This window comes from Oncorhynchus gorbuscha, linkage group LG17 (assembly GCF_021184085.1).
Source record: "Oncorhynchus gorbuscha isolate QuinsamMale2020 ecotype Even-year linkage group LG17, OgorEven_v1.0, whole genome shotgun sequence".
In the NCBI taxonomy this organism is placed as follows: domain Eukaryota; kingdom Metazoa; phylum Chordata; class Actinopteri; order Salmoniformes; family Salmonidae; genus Oncorhynchus; species Oncorhynchus gorbuscha.
Window position 1 is genome coordinate 52,359,946 of NC_060189.1, and position 27,503 is coordinate 52,387,448.

The window sequence follows — 27,503 nt, forward strand, 5'->3', positions numbered from 1 at the left end:
TAACCAGAGTCAGTCAATTTTGTATTTAAATTCAACAAAATGGTCATGTACTTATAACTTTTAAGTACAGCACATGTATTGTACAAAACAATACGTGACAAGTATAATATATTTTCTCACTATGGTAACACTACCTTTTCTGTAAATCTTGTACCCTTGCTTTGATAAAAATGTATTTAAAAATACTTTGGAAAAGGTTCAAGATTACACACAGCTTCACTACTTCATGTCAAGTAAACATGAATTAAGGCATTATCCGTATCTCATTATAAAACACCAGTATCAACCTAAAGGTTGAAGGTTGTCACTCTTCATCAGTGAAGCATTTTTATAGACACCATCACAATATCACGCGAGGACAGACGCTGGAGACGAGACGCAAGTACAAGGAGTGAACATTTAATAAAACACGGACAGGAATAGAATATGGACAGCGTCTGGATAGGGGAAAACAAAAACTACAATAATGTTGACACGGGGGCAACCAACAAGGCAATGGAGTCCAGCGAGTGCTGATGTGTGTAATAACGGTGACAGGTGTGCGTAATGATGGGCAGCCTGGCGCCCTCGTGCGCCAGAGAGGAGGAGCGGGAGCAGGCGAGTCATCATGCTCATTCTTTCCTCAGTTCACCTCATCCAATTCGCTACCACATCCAAAACCACCAGAATAAACTACAAACAAACAAACAAACTACATTAAATGTCACTATACTCTATACATGGGCCCTGTGCATTTTATGTTGGTGTATCCTGAGGTAGCTCCTTTCTGAGAACCTCTTCCCGCAGTGCGTACAGGCGAACGGCCTCTCTCCCGTGTGAACCCTCTGGTGCCTCTTCAGATGACCAGCCTGGGCAAAGCACATCTGACACTGGGTACAGCTGAAGGGTTTCACCCCTGTGTGGACCCTCTGGTGCCTCTTCAGGCTGGACGAGTGGGAGAATTTGGCCCGGCACAGGTGGCAACCGAATGGTTTCTCACCCGTGTGCATCCTCTGGTGGATCTCCACCTGTTTGGGGAAACTGAAGGCTTTCCCACAGAACGAACACGGGAAGCGCTTCTCTTTGCCACCAGATCTACTGATAGCGCTACTACTACTGTAATTGTTCAATGGGCTTGTGTAGCCATTTAGTGTTGATGCACTGGCATTGTCTGAGGTCTGGTTTAACATTAGGACAGTGTGAGGAGGATGAAGGCTAGGAAGTGTCTGTGTTGTCACGGTGTTCATGTTCCAGTTGATAGATCCTAAAGAAGGCAGGCTGAAGGCAGCATCTGTTAGGGGGTTAACCTGAGGCGCCACCTGTCTCTCTGAATCACAACTATAGGAGCAGGAGGGAGCATCGCTGGCCGAGTCAGTGTCTGTTCTCTCTAGCTGCATATGGACACCGCCCTGTCCCTGCAGACCAAATCTACATCTCGCCCTGGTTTCAACAAGTCTGTTGTCATGGAGGCTAAATTCAGATGTTATTTTGTGTTCCACTCTCTGTTTCTGGTTGGAATTAACAGTGTTGTCCCCCAGCCCAGAGTTGAGGACGTTGTCCCATCCATTGACCTTCACTATGTCGCCTCTGGTTCTGGCCTGCTCGGTGATGTCGTACCCTGGGCCCTTGGCTGCACCCTTCTGGGTCTTGGAATCCAAGATGGCCGCCCAGTCTCCTCTGTTAGCCTCCAGCCAACCACCTGCAGGAAGAGGTTACAAAATAGACTTTACAAACATGGCAGAGAACTCTATATATGGAGTTTTTTTTGTAAATTACCTGGTCAAGTTCATACATTATAATGTGTATTTTTTTATAATGTATGACCTTGACCAGTATGACCTTTTCAGGCTGTTCTGGAGGCAAAGGGCGGTTCAACCCGGCACTAGATAAACTGGTCACTGAGTGTAGGTTGTATTGATTTCATTTTATGAATGAAGAGAAAATAATAGCCAGGTGCATCACTATTCCCATTGAAGTATATCTATTATGTTCTGTATATGTATGTCTCTCTTACCTTGCTCCCCCATCTTTAGTTCACTCAGCAAATCAATGCTCTCTTGTCCGTCTTCTATTGTCTCTTCTTTGACCAGCAGCAGATCAGGCTTCCCATCCTCCATGTCTACTGACTGTAAGAGATACAGAGTGAGAGGATGTGGGATCAAGACATCTGATATCAGCACGCTGCTATACAATGCAAACATGTTGATTTCATATTATGCAAAAGTGTTAGTTGATTTGATTACTTGACACTCTTTAAAGGGATAGTTCAGGATTTTGGCAATGAAGCCCTTTATTTACATTTACATTTTAGTCATCTAGCAGACACTCTTATACTTCCCCAGAGTCAGATGAACTTGTGGATACCATTATTATGTATCTGCGTCCAGTAATGCTAACTAGCTTAGCACAAAGAATGGAAATGTTTGGGTACCCCTAGCATGCTAGCTGTAACTGAAGACTTCCATTTTTCATTGCCAAAATCCCAAATGGTTTGATAATTCAAAGGCCTGGTCCCACAGTTAAGACAAATTGAATCAAGTCCTAGGCCCGTATCCACAAAGAGTCTCAGAGTAGGAGTGCTGATCTAGGAACTTTCCAAATAATGTTATTTATTATGATCTAAAAGGCCAAACTGATCCTAGATCAGTACTCCTACTCTAAGATACTTTGTGGATACAGACAGTAGTTCACAGTGGGCTCACCTCAGTGAGACTGTGTGTGGTCTCGTGCTGCTCAGCTGATTCCTCTGCGGGTTCAGGAGGAGGTGTAGTCTGGTTGTCCTCCATGACCATGGTCCCCTCAGTGTTCCCCAGACCCTCCTCACACCCCTCCTCCTTCACCCACAGCACCTCTGGACCCTCCTCCTCCTGGATGAGAGAGGTGATACAGATTACACAGACATACACTCCCTCCCTCACACACACAGATAAAAAAATATATATATTTCACCTTTATTTAACCAGGTAGGCTAGTTGAGAACATGTTCTCATTTGCAACTGGGACCTGGCCAAGATAAAGCATAGCAATTCGACACATACAACAACACAGAGTTACACATGGAAAAAACACAAACATAGTCAATAATACAGTAGAACAAAAGAAAACAAAAAGTCTATATACAGTGAGTGCAAATTAGGTAAGATAAGGGAGTTAAGGCAATAAATAGGCCATGGTGGCGAAGTAATTACAATATAGCAATTAAACACTGGAATGGTAGATGAATGTGCAAATAGAGATACTGGGGTGCAAAGGAGCAAGATAAATAAATAAATACTGTATGGGGATGAGGTAGGTAGATAGGTGGGCTATGTACAGGTGCAGTGGTCTGTGAGCTGCTCTGACAGCTGGTGCTTAAAGCTAGTGAGGGAGATATGAGTCTCCAGCTTCAGAGATTTTTGTAGTTCGTTCCAGTCATTGGCAGCAGAGAACTGGAAGGAAACATGACCAAAGGATGAATTGGCTTTGGGGGTGACCAGTGAGATATACCTGCTGGAGCACGTGCTACGAGTGGGTGCTGCTATGGTGACCAGTGAGCTGAGATAAGGTGGGGCTTTACCTAGCAGAGACTTGTAGATAACTTGTAGCCAGTGGGTTTGGCGACGAGTATGAAGCGAGGGACAACCAACGAGAGCGTACAGGTCGCAATGGTGGGTAGTGTATGGGGCTTTGGTGACAAAATGGATGGCACTGTGATAGACTGCATCCAGTTTGTTGAGTAGAGTATTGGAGGCTATTTTAGAGATGACATCACCGAAGTCGAGGATCGGTAGGATGGTCAGTTTTACGAGGGTATGTTTGGCAGCATGAGTGAAAGATGCTTTGTTGCGATATAGAGTTAACAGTCTAACCAGACACCTAGGTATTTGTAGTTGTCCACGTATTCTAGGTCGGAGCCATCCAGAGTAGTGATGCTGGACGAGCGAGCAGGTGTGGGCAGCGATCGGTTGAACAGCATGCATTTAATTTTCCCTGTGTTTAAGAGCAGTTGGAGGCCACGGAAGGAGAGTTGTATGGTATTGAAGCTTGTCTGGAGGTTAGTTAACACAGTGTCCAAAGAGGGGCCAGAAGTATACCGAATGGTGTCGTCTGCGTAGAGGTGTACCAGAGAATCACCAGCAGCAAGAGCAACATCATTGATGTATACAGAGAAGAGAGTCGGCCCGAGGTTTGAACCCTGTGGCACCCCCATAGGAACAGCCAGCGGTCCGGACAACAGGCACTCCGATTTGACACACTGAACTCTATCAGAGAAGTAGTTGGTAAACCAGGCGAGGCAATCATTTGAGAAACCAAGGCTGTCGAGTCTGCCAATAAGAATGTGGTGGTTGACAGAGTCGAAAGCCTTGGCCAGGTCGATGAATACGGCTGCGCAGTAATGTCTCTTATCGATGGCGGTTATGATGTCGTTTAGGACCTTGAGCGTGGCTGAGGTGCACCCATGACGAGCTCTGAAACCAGACTGCATAGCGGAGAAGGTACGGTGGGATTCGAAATGGTCAGTAATCTGTTTGTTAACTTGGTTTTGGAAGACCTTAGAAAGACAGGGTAAGACAGATATAGGTCTGTAACAGTTTGGGTCTAGAGTGTCTAGGCAGCTTTCCAATCTTTGGGAATCTCAGACGATATGAAAGAGAGGTTGAACAGGCTAGTAATAGGGGTTACAACAATTTTGGCAGATAATTTTAGAAAGAGAGGGTCCAGATTGTCTAGCCAGGCTGATTTGTTGGGGTCCAGATTTTGCAGCTCTTTCAGAACATCAGCTATCTGGATTTGAGTAAAGGAGAAATGGTGGGGGCTTTGGCGGTTGCTGTGGAGGGGGCCAGGCAATTGACCGGGGTAGGGGCAGCGAGGTGGAAAGCATGGCCAGCCGTAGAGAAATGCTTACTGAAATTCTCCATTATAGTGGATTTATCGGTGGTGACAGTGTTTCCTAGCCTCAGAACAGCGGGCAGCTGGGAGGTGGTGCTCTTATTCTCCAATGACTTTTCATTGTCCCTGAACTTTTTTGAGTTAGTACTACAGGATGCACATTTCTGTTAGAAAAAGCTAGCCTTAGCTTTCCTAACTGCCTGTGTATATTTGTTCCTAACTTCCCTGAAAAGTTGCATATCACGGGGGCTATTCGATGCTGCTGCAGAATGCCACAGGATGTTTTAGTGCTGGTAAAGGGCAGACAGGTCTGGAGTGAACCAAGGACTATATCTATTCCTAGTTCTACATTTTTTGAATGGGGCATGCTTATTTAAGATGGTGAGGAAGGCACTTTTAAATAATAGCTAGTCATCATCTACTGACGGGATGAGGTCAATGTCATTCCAGGATACCCTGTCCAGGTCAATTAGAAAGGCCTGCTCGCAGAAGTGTTTTAGGGAGCGTTTGACAGTGATGAGTGGAGGCCGTTTGACCTCTGACCCATTACGGATGCAGGTAATGAGGCAGTGATCGCTGAGATCTTGATTGAAAACAGCAAAGGTGTATTTGGTGGGCGAGTTAGTTAGGATGACATCTATGAGGGTGCCCGTGTTTACGGATTTGGAGCTGTACCTGGTAGGTTCATTGATAATAATAATAATAATATATGCCATTTAGCAGACGCTTTTATCCAAAGCGAATTACAGTCATGTGTGCATACATTCTACGTATGGGTGGTCCCGGGGATCGAACCCACTACCCTGGCGTTACAAGCGCCATGCTCTACCAACTGAGCTACAGAAGGACCATTTGTGTGAGATTGAGGGCATCAAGCTTGGATTGTAGGATGGCCGGGGTGTTAAGCATGTCCCAGTTTAGGTCACCTAGTAGCACGAACTCAGAAGATAGATGGGGGGGGGCAATCAATTCACATATGGTATCGAGGGCACAGCTGGGGACAGAGGGGGGTCTATAGCAAGTGGTAACAGTGAGAGGTGAATTTTTAGAAGTAGAAGCTCGAATTGTTTGGGTACAGACTTAGTAATACAGAACTCTGCAGGCTATCTTTGCAGTAGATTGCAACACCACCCCCTTTGGCAGTTCTAGCTTGACGGAAAATGTTATAGTTAGCGATGGAGATTAAGGTTTTTGGTGGTTTTCCTAAGCCAGGATTCAGACGCGACTAAGACATCCAGGTTGGCAGAGTGTGCTAAAGCAGTTAGTAAAACTAACTTAGGGAGTAGGCTTCTAATGTTAACAGGCATGAAACCAAGGCTATTATGGTTATATAATTCAATAAATGATAGCACCTGGGGAGTGGGAGTGGAGCTAGGCACTGCAGGACCTGGATTAACCTCTACATCACCAGAAGAACAGAGGAGAAGTAGGATAAGGGTACGGCTAAATGCTATACGAACTGGCTGTCTAGCACGTTCGGAACAGAGAGTAAAAAGAGGCAGGTTTCTGATTAAAAGCATAGTGTACAGACAAAGGTAAGGTAGGATGTGAGTACATTCGAGGTAAACCTAGACATTGAGTAATGATGAGAGAGATATAGTCTCTAGAGACGTTTAAACCAGGTAATGTGTAGGTGGTGGAACAACATGGTTGGTTAAGGCATATTGAGCAGGGCTAGAGGCTCTACACAGTGAAATAAGACAGTAATCACTAACCAGGACAGTAATGGACGAGGCATATTGATATTAGAGAGAGGCATGCATAGCCAAGTGAACATATGGGTCCAGTGAGTGGTTGGGCTGACTGGGAACACACCGATTCAGACAGTTAGCAGGCCGATGCTAACAGTTAGTAGGCCGGGGCTAAACAAGCTAGCAGTTAGCAGACCGGGGCTGGCAAGCTAGCAGACCGGGTTAGCAACCAAGCAGTTAGCAGGGGCTAGTAGTTAGCAGACCAGGGCTGGCAAGCTAGCAGTTAGTAGACCGGGGCTAGCAAGTTAGCCTTTGGGGGACGTCGCGATGGGGGTAAGTCTGTTTTTGCCTCTTTGTGTGGTGACGTCGATAGACCAGTCGTGGAATTAGTAGGGTTCCAAGTAGCTCTAGGTAGCTAGCAGGCCTAGCAGGTTAGAAGAATGGGCCTTCAGCGGGCGTCGCACCTGAGGGGCCAGTTGGAATCCTCGGGCAGATTATGTCGGTATTCCAGTCGTAGAGGATCGGCGGGGTTCCGTTCCCAGTACCGGAAGTAGAAGGGGTCCGGATATTGTAGCCCAGGAATGAGCTGGGAGATGGTTCTAGCATGGGCTAGACCCAGGCTAGTTGGTGCTAGCTCTGGGACGGAAACATTAGCCTGAAGTAGTCAACCCTGGTTGCGGTTAGCTAGCTGTGATGATCCAGATGAAAAGGTCCGGAGTTTGTGGTAGGAATTCGGGGATATGGAGAGAAAAACGGTATGCTCTCTTTTGAAACGCGTTGTATGATAATAAATAATAAACACACTTTCAACATGGAGTGTATATCCATCCCCACTACTTTTGACTCCTATACTGTAGTTACAGAATTACTTCATTGTTGTTAAACCCGTCATGGTGGACATAAATATGTTGTGGGTAAATATGTGATTGTGGGTACAAAGTCAGCAATGATACGTCAAAAGTCATTATCAGACAAACCTGACCAAACTATTTTGACATGTACAGTAATGTTTATTAGTGTGTCAGTATGTGTAGGTATATTTAGTAAGTGTATATTGGTTATAAAGCACTGTTGGGTGTATGCAGAATAGGGAGAGATTATGGCCCATATCCACAAAACTCTCAGAAAAGGTCCAAGGAAACCTGTTAAAGCCTGTTTTAAGACAACAACAAAAACTCCCAGCTCAGAGTAGCCAGGAGTAAAATCAATTCATAAACGTTTATAAACAGCAAAGGTACCTCAAAGGAAAGATAGTGATGAAGCTCAATGACATTGTTGCAAATGATGGGGAATAACCAATTGCGATTAGGCATTGCCAGCTGTGAACGCAGACATGGATGATCTATTATGTTGACAAGATATTCGAATGACTGCTTAAACAATAGAAATGTATGTCCTAAACGATGTAAGGCAGGCAATATCTAGCCAACGAGAGGGCAGATACATGAATGAACAACAGGCACAAATAAATTGTTTTTCTCAAAGTTGCCGTAATACCAACCGCATCCACTTATATCAGTACATTTGTAGCAGCCTAAACATTACGAAACTTTTTTCGATCAAATAATTTTCACGTAGTTCGACACTCTCTCATAGGCCTCCATACAAAACATGTCTTATCTCACACGGACCAGGGATTGTAACCTAAATTATTTTCCAATACTTTAGTTCTGAACACAACCATTTTTCCCCTTGTTCCGTTCCACTGATCCGACCAGTAAAATAAAGTTCTGAACCGGTTCGAACAAAACCAAAAAAAGCTATGGTTTATATCGTTCCTTTCGGTTCCTTTTTAAACCTCTGAAATCTAAATGTTTTTACAGCTAGCTCGACACTAAACTACTTCACCAAATCAGTGACGATAGAGCAGCTTGCTATGGAGCGGGCAAGCTATTTACATGCATTGGACAGACAAGTGTTAGGCGTGAGATGCGCCTGCAGGTGGGGATAGAGCAAGAGAGGGTGGAAGAGGAGCTTAGCTTGGAGCACTGGGCATTTTGTTGTTATGACATGTATTGTCTGAATTAGGCCCACAGAATTATACCTACAGAGGAGCGGCTTCTATGAAGGAACTTTGGATGTCTTTGAGCTTCCGAGTTGGTTTAACATTGGACCAGAGATAGCTAGTTAGCTATCTAATAACATTATGTGCAGAGGGCACCAGAATTCAAACAAAAACACATCTTACCTTCTAATAGTTAATCAATCCATTGTGAAACTTGATAACTATAGTGTCCTTAAAACTAGCACAGAAAAAGTTAATTCATTCTTTAATTAAAAATCTTTCTCCCTAATTTCTGAATCACGCTTGCAACGTCATTAGTAGACAAGCTTCGGTGGGGAGGGGCAGATAGCATACACACACTGGCAAAGATTTTAATCTGGCAGGCAGACACTGGAATACGTTTCTGAGTGACAAGAGTGAGAGCTTTGCATAGGCACATAGGACTGGAAAAAAACGCCTAGAACATAATATACATTTATTAACCGGTTCCCATGCTTTTAAAATAACACTTGTTCCAGAACAGTATAGATGACTTTCGTTCCCGGTTCTTATTCTGTTCTTCTAAAAACTTAATTATTTTCCGGTTATGTTCCCTGAACCAGTTCAAACCCCAAACGTGTACAGATTTTGGGCAGAGTAAATCTTCTCATGTCACCTCTTCCTCTCTGACAACTACTGTGATGTAATCTTGTCCCCAGACACTTCCTCATATGAGCTGTGCACAATAACCTGGAGAAGAGGTTACATTGAATGTACATCAAAGGACCCCCCCACCCCAGAAGAAGTGGGGGAAATGCACGTTTAGGATCCACCTCCAAATAATGACAAAGGCTACTAATACATATTCACGAATTGGGTGTGGTAATATCCATGCAGTTGATAATCATCAACAAATAGGACACTGACAGCTGTCAGTGTAGCTAGCTAGCTAGCATGCTAACCGTAGCTAGCTAGCTACAGCTCCCTCTGTAATTATTGGGAGAGTGAAGCATTTTTTCTTCATCAGTGGCTTGTATGCGGCTTGTGTGTGTGAAGGCATGGAGATGCTAAATGTGTTTGTTCATTAACAAAATTTCATGACCACCACAGCCCAACTTGGGTGTATGATATTTCTCATTATTCACAATTTATTTAGGATTATCAGTAATCATGGTAGTAATCACACTGATGTAGAAGTGTTTAGAAACATATTATATTCTTATTTACAACAGAAGTGACACCAAAATGACACAATACATTATTTACCATTCATTTCTATTTGGCACAAAATAATCTGAAACACAACCAAAACAAACTGCGAATGCACCAACAAATTTGCAGAGTCACAAGCTTGATGTAGTCATGGCATGCTATGAATATGGGGGAAAAAAATTAATTCCTGCAGTCAACTAACCAAATTGCCCACTAGTGACCTCATGGGTGGAATGTTATTAATAGACATTCTTTAAAAACAAAAGTCAAATCCGATGTTTATATTTCAAACAATTTGTTATATTTCAGTCTTTGATGTATATAAAGTATAATATTTTTATGCAAAGACAAACATTAATACATTTCAACTCTATATCAGACATGGTACAAGTGTCTTCTTTTTTAAGCCCATAACCATGTGTGTGAGGAGTATACTTTTGTTTCAAAGTAGATTTGTTTAAGACTACCTAGAAACACTCTGTGACCCTGATTTAGCCCACTGCAGTAAAAGGTTATTTACCATTCATTTCTAGTGGGCACAAAATAATCTGAAACACAACCAAAACTGCAAATGCATCCAATAAGTTCGTAAAGTCACAAGTTTGATTTAGACATTGCATGCTAGGAATATGGAACCAAATATCAAACTTGACTACTTTATCTATAACAATCTTTAGCGGTGATAATAATTTTGACCTCTAACTTTTTGAGAAAAAAAGTATTACTTGTTAAACTAAATATTTTTCTCTGAGCAATTTAATTAGTATAAAATAATAAATTATATTTAGATTTTTAAAATTACATACAATATAGCTCAGTGTTTGAATTAATTATTTTATAAAGTCATTATTGCTCATCTTTATCAAGTGTCAATAATTTCTGACCCCATAGTATATCACACAATGTCTGGATGCAATATTCTACCCAGGAATATTCAACACTGAAATCTGTTACTCTTGTTATTCCAAATGAATCTGTGGATCTTTATTGCTGAAAATTATTCTTTGTTGTTGATGCAGGGTTTGATCTAAACGTCAGAAGCTATTGAGTGGAATGGTTACTTTCTATGTTATAGGTGGGAATGTTTTTTCTGCTAGTGCATCCTGAGGTAGAGCCTCTCTGAGAACCTCTTCCCGCAGTGCGTTTGTATGCAAACAGCCTTTCTCCCGTGTGGACATTCAGGTGGATCTTCAGCTGGTCCTGTCGGGAGAACCTCTTCTCACACTGGGGGCAGCTGTAGGGTTTCTCCCCTGTGTGGACCATCTGGTGCCTCTTCAGGTGGCCAGCCTGGGCAAAGCGCATATGACACTGGGTACAGCTGAAGGGTTTCTCCCCTGTGTGGACCCTCTGGTGGATCTCCACATTCTGGGAGCAGCTGAAGCTTTTGTTACAGAACATGCAGAGGAACCGTTTCTCTTTACTATTGCCTGATGTGGTTCCTCCTCCCCGAACCTGGGCTCTAGCCCTGTCGTTTGAGTTCAATACCTGATCGAAAAGGACGCGGCCATGTGAATCGGAAGGCCCCATCGATGTTGACACTAGGTTGCGATCCCTGAACGAGTGTAAAGGGGACTGGGTTGTGACATTTAGATTTGTCTCTAAGCTTTCCCTGTAATCTAAGAAATCTCTGCCCTGTGAGTGTCCGTCTCCTAAGTGACAATCTGCATTCCACGTGGGAGGAGCGTCGCCCTCCACTTTCACAGTCACCTCATCTACGACGATAACCTCCACTTTCTTATCTTGGCATCCTTCAGTGTATACACTACCACTGTATCGGTTCCAGTCCCCTCTAGACAGATCAGTCTGTGTCTCTAAACCCAAGGATGTGTTGCCAGGGTCGATCTCTGTAGCGTAAGAACAAGACGGATCATCACCGCCAGTGTTTAACGTGTCACCATCACCATGGGAATGAACTGTCCTCGGGCCCTGGTGAAATACCGGTAGATACTCTGAGCTAGGAGCAGGAGGACAGCCCGGTCTCCCCAGCCCCAGTCTCTCTGGATCTGATCTGTGGTCAGATCCTGTGTGTAAGAGCCTGTGTGTTACAGTTAAAGTCTCAGTGTCTGTCTCTGGCTTGAGGACGGCGTTCGGCGTTCCACTGACCTCCGTGATGTTGCCTCGGGTCCTGGGCGGTGCTGGGGCGGTGCTGGGGACCTCCGTGGCAACAGGGGGTGCTCCAGCCACTTCAGTCTGGATGTCTCTGCTGTGCCGTGGGTCCTCCTCTCCTTCAAACCTTTCCTGCTTGACACCAGGAACTGCAGCCTCTGTGTCTGCAGACTGCCACAAGAAGAGAGGAGGTTATTACCGGTACATGGGTTGAATTGTATAACAATGTCATAGGGAAGTCTTGCAAGCTCCCCTATGGCAGATAAATAAGGATGTACAGTACATGTAAGCAAGTGAATCGCAGTGTGGAGCCTTTCTGAAATAAACTGGCCACATTTGATGTACTGTAAATTTGATGTAATACTATTACATTAACCTCTATCACAATAACTTGCTGGGTTGAGGTTCCACTCCCCTCATCAACAGTGATTGGTTGGTCATCTCTCCATGTATTTCGTCCCGCTGGCTTCACAAAGCTCCTGTGGCCTCCAGTTAGATGTCCTTCACCTGATAGAGTGATTGGGGGAAAGAGATGGTTAGGTAGCTACTGTCAATGCTCAATGCTACACACTGTTGACAGTTTTAGAATTTTAGGTAAGGTAACACTTCACATAACTGATTGATATACTATTTATAGATTGATTCTAATCCATGCAACCTATTGTTTTCAATGATTAAATAATAGGAATGTCTTTGTGCAAGATAAGTAATCAGGAGAATTATTGCATACAATCCAAAAGCTGACAAAGACCCAATTCTGGTTAATTGGTTAACCAACAAGATATGATGAGTGACAGCCCTGATAATAATGTCCTCAAAGATGGAAGGCAGGCTGGAGGAGGTATATAGATGACTCATCTTTGTATCTGTGCCATTAGAGTCTGCGAGCATGGGCAGCGCCATTGAGGCTATCTCTATTTCTCTATCTCTATTTTAAATTAGTCCATTTTCTTCTTATTCTTCAGCTGATTGCTCCCAACTCATAGGAATCCCCTCCCAGTTAACTACTTTAAAATGGTGGAAGCCCTCAATGACAATATCCATTCTAAAAACGGGTTATATCCATGACCAGTCCTCTATCTATCTCTATGACAACAGGCAAAACTCTGATATAAAGGATTTTTTCCCCCAAATTTGCAGAAATGCCACTTATGTCAGTGCATTGGTAACGACCTAACCATTATGAAACGTATACTGATCAAATTAGCCTCAAGTAGGAAATTAGCCATTACATGTTATGTTGACCAAATTCGACACTCATTTACCTCCATACAAAAATGCCTTCCTGGACTTATTTTCGTGGACAGATTTTGAGTTGAGAAACACTCTCGCTTCGCCTCTTCCTCCCTGGGTTAACGCATCTAAAGTCACACATGCGCAGAGGGGAACGGGGCGACAGGCCCCGCATCCTCGGCCTTCTGCAAAATGTACCTCTTGCCATTCCTCTGTATCGGTCGAGGATCTTGACACTACTGGGACGACTGGCGAGGACGCGCTCCCGTGTCATCTTCATTTCCAGCAGCTGTAGTTTCCTCCGCAATGTCCTGTTTTCTTTCTGGCTTTGAGTTATTTCCAAACGAAACACTGCATAGTCGTCATCGACGAGTTTACAGACCTCTGCCACGGCTGCATTCGCTAACACCTCCATGATGGAGGCTATTTGAGTGTGAAAAACCATAGTAGCTAGCTCGCCCTACCTTGATCACATCTATCAACTAAGTCCAGTCTCCAGCGCGAATTAAACACGACATGGGGTAAGTATGCAATGCTGTGCAGTTAAGTTAGTCATAATTTGAGTTCCATGGTGATAATAAACGTCTAAATAAAAACGCTAACGTGGAAATGGTTCTTGTTCATTGTTTACTTCCGTTTACACTCAATATGGCGTCATAGCTCAAAGGGTGTGGCTAAATAAAATACAACGGTATTTTCGCTGTTCTTAAAATATGCAGTGGTGGAAAAAGTGTTATACTTGAGTAAAGGTAAATATACCTTAATAGAAAATGACTCTAGTAAAAGTCACCCAGTGAAACACTAATTGAGTAAAAGTATCTGGTTTTAGATGTGCAGTGGTAGAAAAAGTACTCAATTGTCATAGGTTTTAGTAAAAGTAAAAAGTAAATGCTTTACATCAAATTCCTTATATTAAGCAAACCAGACAGCACGACTTTATTGTTATTTTTATTTATGGACAGACTGGGGCACACCAACACTCAGACGTAATTGACAAATGCAGTATTTCTGTTTAGTGATTCCGCCAGATCGGAGGCAGTAGGGATGACAATGCCTTATATTGATAGGTGCATGAATTGGACCATATTGCTGTCCTGCCTGAGAATTCTAAATGTAAGGAGTACTTTTTGATGTCAGGTAAAACGTACACATTTTCTTTATGAATATAGTGGAGTAAAAGTTGTCAAAAATAGAATTGGTAAAGTACAGATATTTTTTACTTAAGTACTTTACACCACTGGAAATAAGGTACTGCGTATTACATTACACATCAAACCTCTTCAACCATTGTCTATTATATTAGCAAGATATTCGAGTGACCTCTCTAAAAATGGAAAGACTTGTCCTTAAAGATGGAAGGCAGGCGGGAGGAGGTGAAATCAGGTGGGAACATTCTAGCTAATGTGAGGGCCGATGCAAGTGGGAACAACAGGCCAACGAGAGCAATATGTAATTATTTGTGTACACAATTCAGCAAATGATACAGCAAGTGCAGCGAAATGCTTATGTTATTAGCTTCTAACAATGCAGTAAAGTACACAAATAATTAAATAAAAAACAAGATAGAGGACTAATGGTGCAACTGAGAACTCTGGGGGGGAGGACTTCAAATCATGACGTCAATGATCTAAAGGTTGAAAAGTCATTGCACGAGCAAGAGGCCCGAGTTCCCCGATTTGGAATTCCAACATGGATTACCTTTTTCCCCCTCAGTTGTCTTTAGATTTCTGTTCCCAGTTGTTTTGAACGTGGCATCCTCTTTGTCTGTGACAGTATGGACATATTTCTACAGTCTATGGCAGTGCCATTGAGGCTATCTCCATTTTAAAGTAGTCAATTTTCTTCTTTATTGGCTGATTGCTCCCAACTCATAAGAATCCCCACCCAGTTGACTACTATAAAATGGTGGAAGCCTTCAATGGCTAAAATGGATTATATCCATGATGAGGTCTCTATCATCTACAGTTGAATTCGGAAGTTTACATACACCTTAGCCAAATACATTTAAACTCAGTTTTTCACAATTCCTGACATTTAATCCAAGTAAAAATTCCCTGTCTTATGTCAGTTAGGATCACCACTTTATTTTAAGAATGTGAAATGTCAGAATAATAGTTGAGTGATTGATTTCAGCTTTTATTTATTTCATCACATTACCAGTGGGTCATAAGTTTACATACACTCAATTAGTATTTGGTAGTATTGCCTTTAAATTGTTTAATTTGAGTCAAATGTTTTGGGTAGCCTTCCACAAGCTTCCCACAATAAGTTGGGTATATTTTGTCCCATTCCTCCTGACAGAGCTAGTGTGACTGAGTTAGGTTTGAAGGCCTCATTGTTCGCACACTCTTTTTCAGTTCTGCCCACATATTTTTTATAGGCTGGAGGTCAGGGTTTTGTGATGGCCACTCCAATACCTTGACTTTGTCCTTAAGCCATTTTGCCACAACTTTGGAAGTATGCTTGGGGTCATTGTCCATTTGGAAAACCCATTTGCGACCAAGCTTTAACTTCCTGACTGATGTCTTGAGATATTGCTTCAATATATCCATATCATTTTCCCTTCTCATGAAGCTATCTATTTTGTGAAGTGCACCAGTCCCTCCTGCAGCAAAGCACCCCCACTACATGATGCTGCCACCCCCGTGCTTTACGGTTGGGATGGTGTTCTTCGGGCTTGCAAACCTCCCCCTTTTTCCTCCAAACATAACGATAGTCATTATGGCCATACAGTTCTATTTTTGTTTCATCAGACCAGAGGACATTTCTCCAAAATGTACGATCTTTGTCCCCGTGTGCAGTTGCTAACCGTAGTCTTGCTTTTTATGGCGGTTTTGGAGCAGTGGCTTCTTCCTTGCTGAGAGGCCTTTCAGGTTATGTCGATATAGGACTTGTTTTACTGTGGATATAGATACTCTTTTACCTGTTTCCTCCTGCATCTTCACAAGGTCCTTTTGCTGCTGTTCTGTGATTTATTTGCACTTTTCGCACCAAAGTACGTTAATCTCTAGGAGACAGAACGCGTCTCCTTCCTGAGCGGTATGACGGCTGCGTTGTCCCATGGTGTGTATACTTGCATACTATTGTCTGTACAGATGAACATGGTACCTTCAGATGTTTGGAAATTGCTCCCAAGGATGAGTCAGACTTGTGGAGGACTACATTTTTTTTCTGAGGTCTTGGCTGATTTCTTTTGATTTTCCCTTGATGTCAAGCAAAGAGGCACTGAATTTGAAGGTAGGCCTTGAAATACATCCACAGGTACACTTCCAACTGACTCAAATGATGTCAATTAGCCTATCAGAAGCTTCTAAAGCCATGACCACATTTTCTGGAATTTTCCAAGCTGTTTAAAAGCACAGTCAACTTAGTGTATGTAAACTTCTGACCCACTAGAATTGTGATACAGTGAATTATAAGTGAAATAATCTGTCTGTAAACAATTGTTGGGAAAATTACTTCTGTCATGCACAAAGTAGATGTCCTAACTGACTTGCCAAAACTATAGTTTGTTAACAAGACATTTGTGGAGTGGTTGAAAAACTGGTTTTAATGACAACCTAAGTGTATGTAAACTTCCAACTAACTGTATCTCTATGACAACAAGCACAACTCCAATTTAATGTAGTTTTTGGGTAAATTGCCGAAATGCCACGTGCGTCCACCTATCAGTGCATTCGTAACAACCTAACAATTACGAAACTGATATTCACTCAAATAAGCCTCATGTAGCAAATTAGCAATTACATTTTTTGTTGTTGACCGAATTCAACACTCGCCAAAACAACTCGTGTATACTTCACTGTGAAATGCTTGCTTACGAGCACTTCCAAACGATGCAGAGTTTAAAAATAAAATGGTAACACAAGGAATAAAAGAAGAATTGACCTCCATACAAAAATGTCTCACTTTGTGGGCTTATTTTCAGCAACAGATTTAGCCTCTTACTCTCTGGTATCTGTTAAGCTCAGAGCAGAGTTGTTTAGAAAAATGACCATAAATGACTGAAAAATAATTGCTGGCTCGATCCCATCTGTGGCAAGGACAGAAACCTATACGTTTGAAGGACAATTTTAATTCCAAATAATATACAAGCAAATTAAAGGTCACCCCATCAAAAGGACAACATGAATTCTCATTCATTAACAGATTTGATCACCTATTTATAGTACATAAAGGAACAAGTACCACCTGATTATGCCAAATAATGTCGGTGGGAGGGATGTTATAATATAAAGGTGTTATAAAAAAGAGAAACATTTATAATTGTTATGAATAGAACATAGGCAAAACCAAATTTTAGAGGGGAAATATAGTGTTGCACTTCAATGAGTGTTTTGGCTATGCCAGCACACCAAACAACAAGTCTGTATCCTGTGAGAAAGACAGCATATCCAGATACTCAATTGAGGGATTTAGTAATCCAAAAAACCCTCTTACCCCAAGACACTTCACATGATGACTATAATATGTCAGCTAAAGCCACAATGCTAAGATGTCTCCCCATTGTGGACACTCTCCTGTCTGGTAAGGTTAGTCAGGAAGGAGAAGCTCTTGTAACATAATTTGCACTTGAAGGGCCTCTCCTTGGTGTGAACGGTCTGGTGCTGCTTCACATAGCTCGCCTCAGCGAAGCGCTTCCCATACGTGAGACAGGCGTATGGCTTGTCTGCGTCCGTCCTAATGCTCCGCCTTCAACGTTGTGACCCAATGACACCAGAGGTAGAAGCAGGAGCCACCACCCTCAGGTGGTTAATATTTGAGCTCCCTCCTTGACCTCTTGCTATTGTTTGGATTGTGTGTTGTGTTATAGGCTAGGTACCTCGTGGTGAATGCCCATCCTGACATTCTGTATCGGTGCAGTAACCATGAGGTAGCTGAGGAAAGCTAGACCCAGGTCCAAGCCCAGGCTTTCTATGAACTGAGCCACTAGGCACTTCCTGTTAGTCTACCACCAGGGGGTTCCACTCACCATTCTCTGTGAAGGTTGAATCCCAGGGTGACCTGCTCTGTTCATCATGGATACTGTGGTGTTTGTATCATAGACCCTCCTGTTCCTATCAGCCCCAGGCCCCGCTCCATCCCTGCACTGATACTGTGAAGAGAAGGGTCTGGGCTGCAGACTGGATCCCTGACTGGAGCCTCTGTCTCTCTGATGACCACCAGGACTGAGGTTGTTCAGTCCACCTGTCCACTGGTTGTGTTCTGTGTGGTGGAGTCTCTGTCACTCATGGTTTGTATTTGTATTTATTATGGATCCCCATGCAGCTACTCTTCCTGAGTTCTAGTGAAATTAAGGCAGTTTATACAATTTTAAAATCATTACAATACATTTACATTTTTCATAACACACTGTGTCCTCAGGCCCCTACTCCACAACTACCACATATCTACAGTACAAAATATTTGTGTGTATAGTGCATATGTTATTGTGTGTATGTATGTGTCTGTGCCTATGTTTGTGTTGCTTCATAGTCCCTGGTGTTGCATAAGGTGTTTTTAATCTATTTTTAAAATTTTATTTGAATCTATTTTTAACATTTTATTTTACTGCTTGCATGAGTTACTTGATGTGGAACAGAGTTCCATGTAGTCATGTCTCTATGTAGTATTGTGCTCCTTCCATAGTCTGTTCTGGACATGGGGATTGAGACCTCTTGTGACATGTCTTGTGGGGTATGCATGGGTGTCCAAGCTGTGCACCAGTAGTTGAAATAGACAGTTCGGTGCATTCAACATGTCAATTACTCTCACAAATACAAGTAGTGATGAAGTCAATCTCTCCACTTTGAGCCAGGAGAAATTGACATGCATATTATTAATATTAGCTCTCTGTGTACATCCAAGGGCCAGCCATGTGGCCCTATACAGAACCAATTGCAATTTTCCTAAGTCCTTTTTTGTGGCACCTGACCACACGACTGAACAGTAGTCCAGGTGTGACCAAACTAGAGCCTGTAGGACCTGCCTTGTTGATGGTGCTGTTAAGGTAGAGCAGTGCTTTATTATGGACATACTTCTCCCCATCTTAGCCATTTTTACAGACACCATCACAATATGTTTGGACCATGAGTGCTGTTTGTAACTACCCTGGTAGGTTGACTGATAACCTGAACCAGGTTGCAGGCACTAGTTAGTCTGATACTTTTTCTTGAGTGGGCAGCTTGATGAAAGCCAGTCAATATTTAAATCACCCAGAAAATACCTCTCTGTTGATATCACATGCATTATCAAGCATTTCACACGTTATCCAGATACTGACTGTTAACACTTGGTGGTCTATAGCAGCTTGAGGTAGATAAACTTGTAGCTATATTACTTCAACAGTATTTAACATGAGATCTTGGTTCCGACTTGGGACGGAAGCGCAGAGGCTCCTGATCCAGGGTCCTGGCTCTCCCGCCAGCAAAACTGGACAAATCCATATGTGTTGATTCACGAATTAAGTATGTTTTGGTTCGACTGATATACAAAATTCAGTCACTGCAATGGCACAAAAAATATCAAGTCAGTACATTTTGTATTTAATTTAAACAACATGGTCCTATTGTACACTCAATGTACCTTTATTGCACAAAACTATACCTGTGACAAGTAGAATAACTTCTCACTATGGTAACACTTTACATTTTCTGTAAATCTGGTACCCTCGCTTTGATAAAATGAATTGTTGAATACTTTGGAAAAGGTTTAACATTACACATATCTTCACTACTTTATGTCAAGTAAACATGAATTAAGGCACTATATAATTTCCTCATTATAAAACACCAGTATCAACCTACATGACAGGTAGTCACTCTTCATCAGTGAAGCATTTTTACAGACACCATCACACCAACCATCACCATATCATCTACTCTGTCTCATTGTACTCCTTCTTTCCTCAGTTCACCTCATCCAGTTCCATATAGAGTGCCATAGTATGAGTCATAATACCCATACAACCTAGCGGTCAAACAAGGAACTTTTTCCAATTGTTTTTCCACCATTCATTTTTCCCATGGGGGATTTAAGAAACACTTCAAATAAGGACTGTGTTTTGTGTAGGCTTACCTTGGCGTGATGTTTTTATAACGGTGTAAATCTCAAGGACAAGGTGACTTATCAATATATTTGCCTGTATAATATAAATTGCCTACATTTCTTTAAATTGACAATTCTGTGAACTCTCTTCTGCAAGTTTTAAAATGACACAAACGAGTTAGCAAAGGTGTCAGCTAGAGATGGCTTTGCAGGGATTTGTAGTCTTGCATGATCTCTACTTTGATGCTGAATATATTGATCAAATTCACCATGTCCGGGAGATTTACATGGTTACCAAAACGTCACCCCAAGATAAACCTACATGAAACATCTGTACTTTACTATTTATATTTTTGACAACTTTTACTTTACGACATTCGTAAAGAAAATAATGTACTTTTTACTCCATACATTTTCCCTGAAACCCAAAAGTACATTGACAGGAAAATAGTCCAATTCACACACTTATCAAGAGAACATCCCTGGTCATCCCTACTGCCTCTGATCTGGCAGATGCACTAAACACAAATGCTTTGTTTGTAGTGTGCCCCTCTCCATAAATAAAATTTAAAAACAACCTTGTGCTGTCTGGTTTGCATAATTTAAGGAATTAAATATTATTAATACTTAAGTATATTTTAAACCAAATACTTTTAGACTTACTCAAGTAGTATTTTACTGGGTGACTTTCACTTTTACTTGAGTCATTTTCTATTAAGGTATCTTTACTTATACTCACGTATAACTTGTACTTTTTCCAACACTGGTCAGGATAAAAAAAACATGAAAGGAGCTACAGTGCATTTGGAAAGTATTCAGACCCCTTGACTTTACAGCCTTATTCTAAAACGTATTAAATTTGTAAAAATCCTCAATCTACACACAATACTCCATAATGACAAAGCAAAAACCATCTTAGCAAATGTATTAAATGTTTTAAACATAGCTTATTTACATAATTATTCAGACCCTTTGGTGTGAGACTTGAAATTCAGCTCAGTTGCATCCTATTTCCATTGATCATCCTTGATGTTTCTACAACTTGATTGGAGTCCACCTGTGGTAAATTCAATTCATTGGACATGATTTGGAAAGGGACACACCTGTCTATATAAGGTCCCACAGTTGACAGTGCATGTCAGAGCAAAAACCAAGCAATTAGGTCGAAGGAATTGTCCGTAGCGCTCCGAGACAGGATTGTTACGAGGCACAGATCTGGGGAAGGGTACCAAAAAATGTCTGCAGCATTGAAGGTCCCCAAGAACACAGTGCCCTCCATAATTTTTAAATGGAAGGAGTTTGGAACCACCAAGACTTCCTAGAGTTGGCCACCCGGCCAAACTGAGCAATCAGGGGAGAAGGGCCTTGGTCAAGGAGGTGACCCAGAACCCGATGATCACAGAGCTCCAAAGATCCTCTGTGGAGATGGGAGAACCTTCCAGAAGGACAACCATCTCTGCAGCACTCCATCAATCAGACCTTTATGGTAGAGTGGCCAGACGCAAGCCACTCTTCAGTAAAAGGCACATGAAAGCCCGCTTGGAGTTTCCAAAAGGCACCTAATGGACTCTAGAAACAAGATTCTCTGGTCAGATTGAAACCGAGATTGAACCTTTTGTCCTGAATTCCGAGCATTACGTCTGGAGAAAACCCAGCACCCTTTTTCAGCAGCAGGGACTGGGAGTCTTGTCAGGATTGACGGAAAGATGAAAAGAGCAAAGTACGGAGAGAGATCCTTGATGAAGACCTGCCCCACAGCGCTCAGGACCTGACTGGGGGCGAAGGTTCCCCTTCCAACAGAACAACGCAGGAGTTGCTTCGGGACAAGTCTCTGAATGTCCTTGAGTGGCCCAGCCAGAGCCTGGACTTGAACCCGTTCGAACATCTCTGGAGAGACCTGAAAATATCTGTGCAGCGATGCTCCCCATCCAACCTGACAGCGCTTGAGTGGATCTGCAGAGAAGTATCGGAGAAACTCCCCAAATACAGGTGTGCCAAGCTTGTATCGTCATACCCAAGAAGACTTGAAGCTGTAATTGCTGCCAAAGGTGTTCAACAAAGTACTAAGTAAACTAAGTAAAGGGTCTGAATACTTATATAAATGTGATTTCAGTTGATTTTTAACACATTTGCAAAAATGTCTAAAAACATGTTTGTGTGTAGATTGGGGGGGGGGATTATTTCATCAATTTTAAGAATAAGGCTGTAATGTAACAATATGTGGAAAAAGTCAAGGGGTCCGAATGCACTGTAGGGACTGTATATACAGGATTCCTTAACACAATGTCTGGATGTAATATTCTACCCAGGAATATCCAAATGCATCTGCGGATATTTTCTGATGACAACTAAAATTAATCTTTCTCTTTTGATATAAGTGTTTGTTATAGAGTGGAGTGTTTTTTCTGCTGGTGTAACCTGAGGTAGCTCTTCTCTGAGAAACTCTTCCCACAGTGCACACAGGCGAAAGGCCTCTCTCCCGTGTGGACCCTTTGGTGCCTCTTTAGGTCACCAGCCTGAGCGAAGCACATGTGACACTGGGTACAGCTGAAGGGTTTCTCCCCTGTGTGGACCCTCTGGTGCCTCTTCAGGGTGCATGCCTGGGCGAAACGCATGTGACACTGGGTACAGCTGAAGGGTTTCACCCCTGTGTGAACCCTCTGGTGGATGTCTACCTTCTGAGGGCAGCGGAAGCCTTTGTTACAGAACATGCAGAGGAACCGTTTCTCTTTACTATTGTCTGATGTGGCTCCCCCTCCTCGCGCCTTGGCCTTTTGTTCCCTGTGTGAATCGGAAGGCCCCATCGACATGGATAATGGGTCGCGATCCTTGAACTCGTGTAAGGGGGAGTGGGTCTCGACATTTATATTTGTCTCTAAGCTTTCTCTGTAGTCTAAGAAGTCACTGGTGTTGCCCTGTGAGTGTCCTTCTCCTAAGTGAGTTTCGTCTGCACTCCATATCAGAGGAGCATCGTCCTCCACTTTCACAATCACCTCATCTACGACAAGACCCTCCCCTTTCTTATCTCGGCACCCTTCCGAGTATACACTACTACTGTACTGGTTCCAGTCCACTTTCATTGGATTAGTCTGTGTATCCAATACCACAGGCATGTCACCAGGTATCATCTCTGTCTCTGTAGTGTATGAACACAATGGATCATTGACAGTCTGTAAAGTGTCACCTGAGTCCCGATGGGACAGAACAGTCCTTGGGCTCAGGTTGCCGTAAAGTAAATACTCTGAGTGTGGAGCAGGTTGACAGCCCAATCGGTTTATCCCCGTTAAAGTCTCGGTGTCTGTCTCTGACTTGAGGATGGCGTTCAGCGTTCCACTGACCTCCATGATGCTGCATTGGGTCCTGGACTGCTCTTGGGCGGTGGAGGGGTTCTCTGTGGATACAGGGGGCACACCAGTCTGGATGTCTCTGCTGTGCAGTGGGTCCTCCTCTCCTTCAGTCATCTCCTGCTTGACCCCAGGACCTGCAGCCTCTGCATCTGCAGACTGACACAAGAAGAGAGGAGGTTATTACAGGTACATGGGTTGAATTGGATAACAATGCCGTAGGGAAGTCTCAAAAGCTTCATTATGGCAGATAAATAAGGATGCACATGGAAGCTAGTGAATAGCTGAGGAGGGCCTTTCTGAAATAAACTGTCCACAATTGATTTACAAAGTCACTCATGTTTTATATAACACTATTACACTAACCTCTATAACATGATGGGTTGAGTTTCCTATCCCCTCATCAACAGTGATTGGGTGGTCATCTCGCCATGTATTTTGTCCTGCTGGCTTCACAAAGCTCCTGTTGCCTCCAGTGAGATGTCCTTCACCTGAGAGTGATTGGAGGAAAAGAGGTGGTTAGGTATATTGTATTCTATTGACACTGTCTATAATTGGCAAGAATGTAAGGTAACACTTCTCATAACTTCTTGATATACTATTTGATTGATGTATTATGTTCCAGGTATCACATAGTTTTCATTTAGCAAATCATTGGAAGTGCAATAAATCAAGAATCTGGTTAGAATATGATCGTGTCTATGCGCAATATGGGGAATTATTGCATACTGTCCAAAAACGGACCAAGACCCAATTCTGGATAACACATGTAGAGGGGAACGGGGCGACGAGCACTGAGCTCTATATGAAAGGAGACACGCCGTGCATTCTCCGCCAAAATGTACCTTTTGCATTTCCTCTGTATCGGTCGAGGATCTTGACATTACAGGGATGACTGGCGAGGACGCGCTCTCTCATTGTCCTCTCTGCGCGCTCCCGTGTCACCTTCATTTCCAGTAGCTGTAGTTTCCTCCGCAATGCCCTGTTTTCTTTCTGGCTTTGAGTTATTTCCAAACGAAACACTGCATAATCGTCGTCTACGAGTTTACATATCTCAGCCACGGCTGTATTCGCGAGAACCTCCATAATGGAGGCCATTTGAGAGTGAAAAACCATACAGTTAGCCATTGTTAGCAGCTAGCTAGCGTTACCTAGTTCACATCTATCAACCAAGTCGTCTCCAATTAAATTTAAAGAATACCGGGAGTAAGTATGTGATACTGTGCGGTTAAATTAATCTTATGTTGAGTTCCAGGGTGTTAAACGTCTAACAACAATTAAATTGCTCTTGGTCACTGTATACTTTCGTTTACTACGGTTTCTTCGTTTATGGTGTTATAACGGTAAACAACCGTTAGATGTGCATGCCGCCACCTACTGTACTGGAGTGTAGTCAATCACAGTTTACAAACTAAAATAATAAATAAACAAATATTAAGAAAAATCTAAACCTTCCTGCCTTATCCTGTACTACTAAGAAAATAAAAAAGAGCCATACATGATTTGAGTCTTTGTCCACCCACCTTGTAGAGGGCTAGCTGTCCCACCTGTTCTGCCACACATTTGTCATAATAGCTCTAATCTTACATTTGGCCAGTGGAGGCTCGTGGGAGGAGCTATAGGATGACAGGCTCATTGTAATGGCTGGAATGTAATGAATTGAATGGTAGCAAACATATGGAAACCATATGTTTGACTCCGTTCCATAATTCCATTCCAGCCATTACAATGAGCCTGTCATCCTATAGCTCCTCCCACCAGCCTGCACTGCATTTGGCCTCACCTCTACCCAGTGGAGCGGGAATACCAATTATATATAGTTTATAGTTTTAAAGCCCTTTGGCTACCTGGTCTACTATTACATTCCTGCCCATTCCCAAGTAGGCTGGAACCCAGCATAAACACACTACTACACCCAGTCACGATTTTCCATAGCAATATTAATGCCTCCATAGTAGGTCACTCCTATTAAATTTGCCAGATAATAAAACTATTCAATACAGAGAGGGAATTCCATTTACTTTAGTTTTTATTGGCAGACTAGATCAAAAAGGTGTATTGCAGCCACCTATTGGGTGAGGTGAAAACTGGGAGACTTTAAAGGGATAGTTCATGCTAAATCTATATATGGCTCCAGTCATATTAGCATCGTCAGTTTTCATGAGTGGAAACAGCCGAACTGATGTTAGCAAAGTTGCATGGCAAGCTGCACCTTCCTCCCGAGTGGCGCAGCTGTCTAAGCTGAGGCGCCACTTCATCCTGGGGTTCGATCCATTACCGGGAGCCCCATTCGGCAACCCACAAATGACCCAGTACCATCCAGGTTAGGAGAGGGTTTGGCCGGCAGTGTTTTCCTTGGCTCATCGCACTCTAGCGACTCCTTGAGTCGGGCAGGGCACCTACAAGCTGACTAGGTTGTCAGTTGAACAAAGTTTCCTCCGACACATTGATACTACTGACTTCCGGTTTAAACAGCGTGGCTTGGCGGATCATGTTCCGGAGGATGCATTTCTCAACCTTTGTTTCTCCCGAGCCAGTTGGAGAGATGCAGCAATGAGACTGGAAGAGTGGCAGTAGCTAATGGGGATCCTTAATAAAATACGAATAAAAACTATTATTTGGATAACCAGTTGGAGAAAAAAATTATAATAACTAAGTTCGGTAGTTCACAGGGATTTACAACAAAATAAATGTACTCCTTCAGTCGGATTCAAATGTCTTCTCAGATCCCTACACTCCCTTCCAGACTCAGGAGCCTGGGAGGGGAGTACATCTTCAGTCAATATTTCCTGCAATGATCCAGCCGTGAAGTCCTGGAGCGCATAATGTTTGTACCATGTTTTGTGATGCTATCATGTTGTGTTGTCACCATGTTGTGTTGTCATGTGTTGCTGCCATGCTATTTTGTTGTCTTAGGTCTCTTTTAATGTAGCGTTGGGGTGTCTCTCTTGTCATGATGTGTGTTTTGTCCTATATTTTATTTTTAATCCCAGCCCCCGTCCCCGCAGGTGGCCTTTTGATAGGCCATCATTGTCAGTGGTGGAAAAGGTACCCAATTGTCATTTTTTAGTAAAAGTAAAGATATCTTCATAGAAAATGACTCAAGTAAAAGTCACCCAGTAAACTTATACTTGAGTAAACGTATTTGGTTTAAAATATACTTACGTATCAAAAGTAAATGTAATTGCTAAAATATACCTAAGTATCAAAAGTAAAAGTATAAACTATTTGAAATGTCTTATATTAAGCAAACCAGACAGCACCATTTCTTGTTTTTAAATTTAAGAATAGCCAGGGGCACACTCCAACATTCAAACATAATTTACAAACAAAGAAATGTGTGTTTAGTGAGTCCACTAGATCAGTGGCAGTAGGGATGACCAGGGATGTTCTGTTGATAAGTGTGTGATTCTGACCATTTTCCTGTTCTGCTAAGCATTCAAAATGCAACGAGTACATTTGGGTGTCAAGGAATATGTATTTTAGGTGTCAAAAATATAAATAGTAAAGTACAGATACTACTTAAGTAGTACTTTAAAGTATTTTTACTTAAGTACTTTACACCGCTGGTCATTTTAAATAATAATTTGTTCTTAACTGACTTGCCTAGTTAAATAAAGGTTAAATAAAAAATTATTCTGAGACTCCAGAAATGACTCCTTTGACAGGAGCCCTGCTCTGCAGATCAATGCAAGACACATTCAATTCATCAATTTGGGGGAGACGCAACACGCCTTTTCTGATCAGCAGAAACACACAAAAGGAAAACAAGCCCATTTCTCGTGATCTTCACAGATTTCACTTTACCCAAAGCTTTCTCCACCATTTTAGATGCTTCAAACGAATTCACCAAGACTGGCATACGTTGTTTTCAGCATTGGGGAAGCTACTCTGAAAATATAATTTACCAAGATGCCAATTACTTTACACTGGAAGAAGTTAAGCTAGACTAAAGCTACCCCCTTAAGAAAAAATATTGTGTAGATCCAGGAATCTACACCGCTACATGGCAAAAAAGTAATTAACTACTTAAAACACTACATAGATTTGAATTTAGTT

The 27,503-nt window shown here is 42.4% G+C and overlaps 1 protein-coding gene across 3 annotated transcripts; it reads right to left on the reverse strand.

The window, feature by feature from the left end:
* Positions 1-196: 196 nt before the first annotated feature.
* Positions 197-24,769, reverse strand: LOC124001635 (gastrula zinc finger protein XlCGF48.2-like). Of its 3 annotated transcripts, none has more exons than XM_046308609.1 (6): positions 24,290-24,769; positions 12,218-12,348; positions 11,839-12,012; positions 2,682-2,846; positions 1,994-2,105; positions 197-1,678 (listed from the first exon to the last, which is right to left on the reverse strand). In XM_046308609.1, exons 1-6 carry the CDS (start codon positions 24,570-24,572, stop codon positions 714-716), a joined length of 1,830 nt encoding a protein of 609 aa, XP_046164565.1. In that variant the 5' UTR covers positions 24,573-24,769; the 3' UTR covers positions 197-713. The 3 variants fall into 3 exon arrangements, with proteins under 3 accessions (XP_046164565.1, XP_046164563.1, XP_046164564.1); XM_046308607.1 differs by lacking the exon at positions 24,290-24,769 and adding an exon at positions 13,273-13,711 and having other exon boundaries at positions 229-1,678; XM_046308608.1 differs by lacking the exons at positions 197-1,678; positions 1,994-2,105; positions 2,682-2,846; positions 11,839-12,012; positions 12,218-12,348 and adding exons at positions 22,248-23,603; positions 23,811-23,935.
* Positions 24,770-27,503: the final 2,734 nt, after the last annotated feature.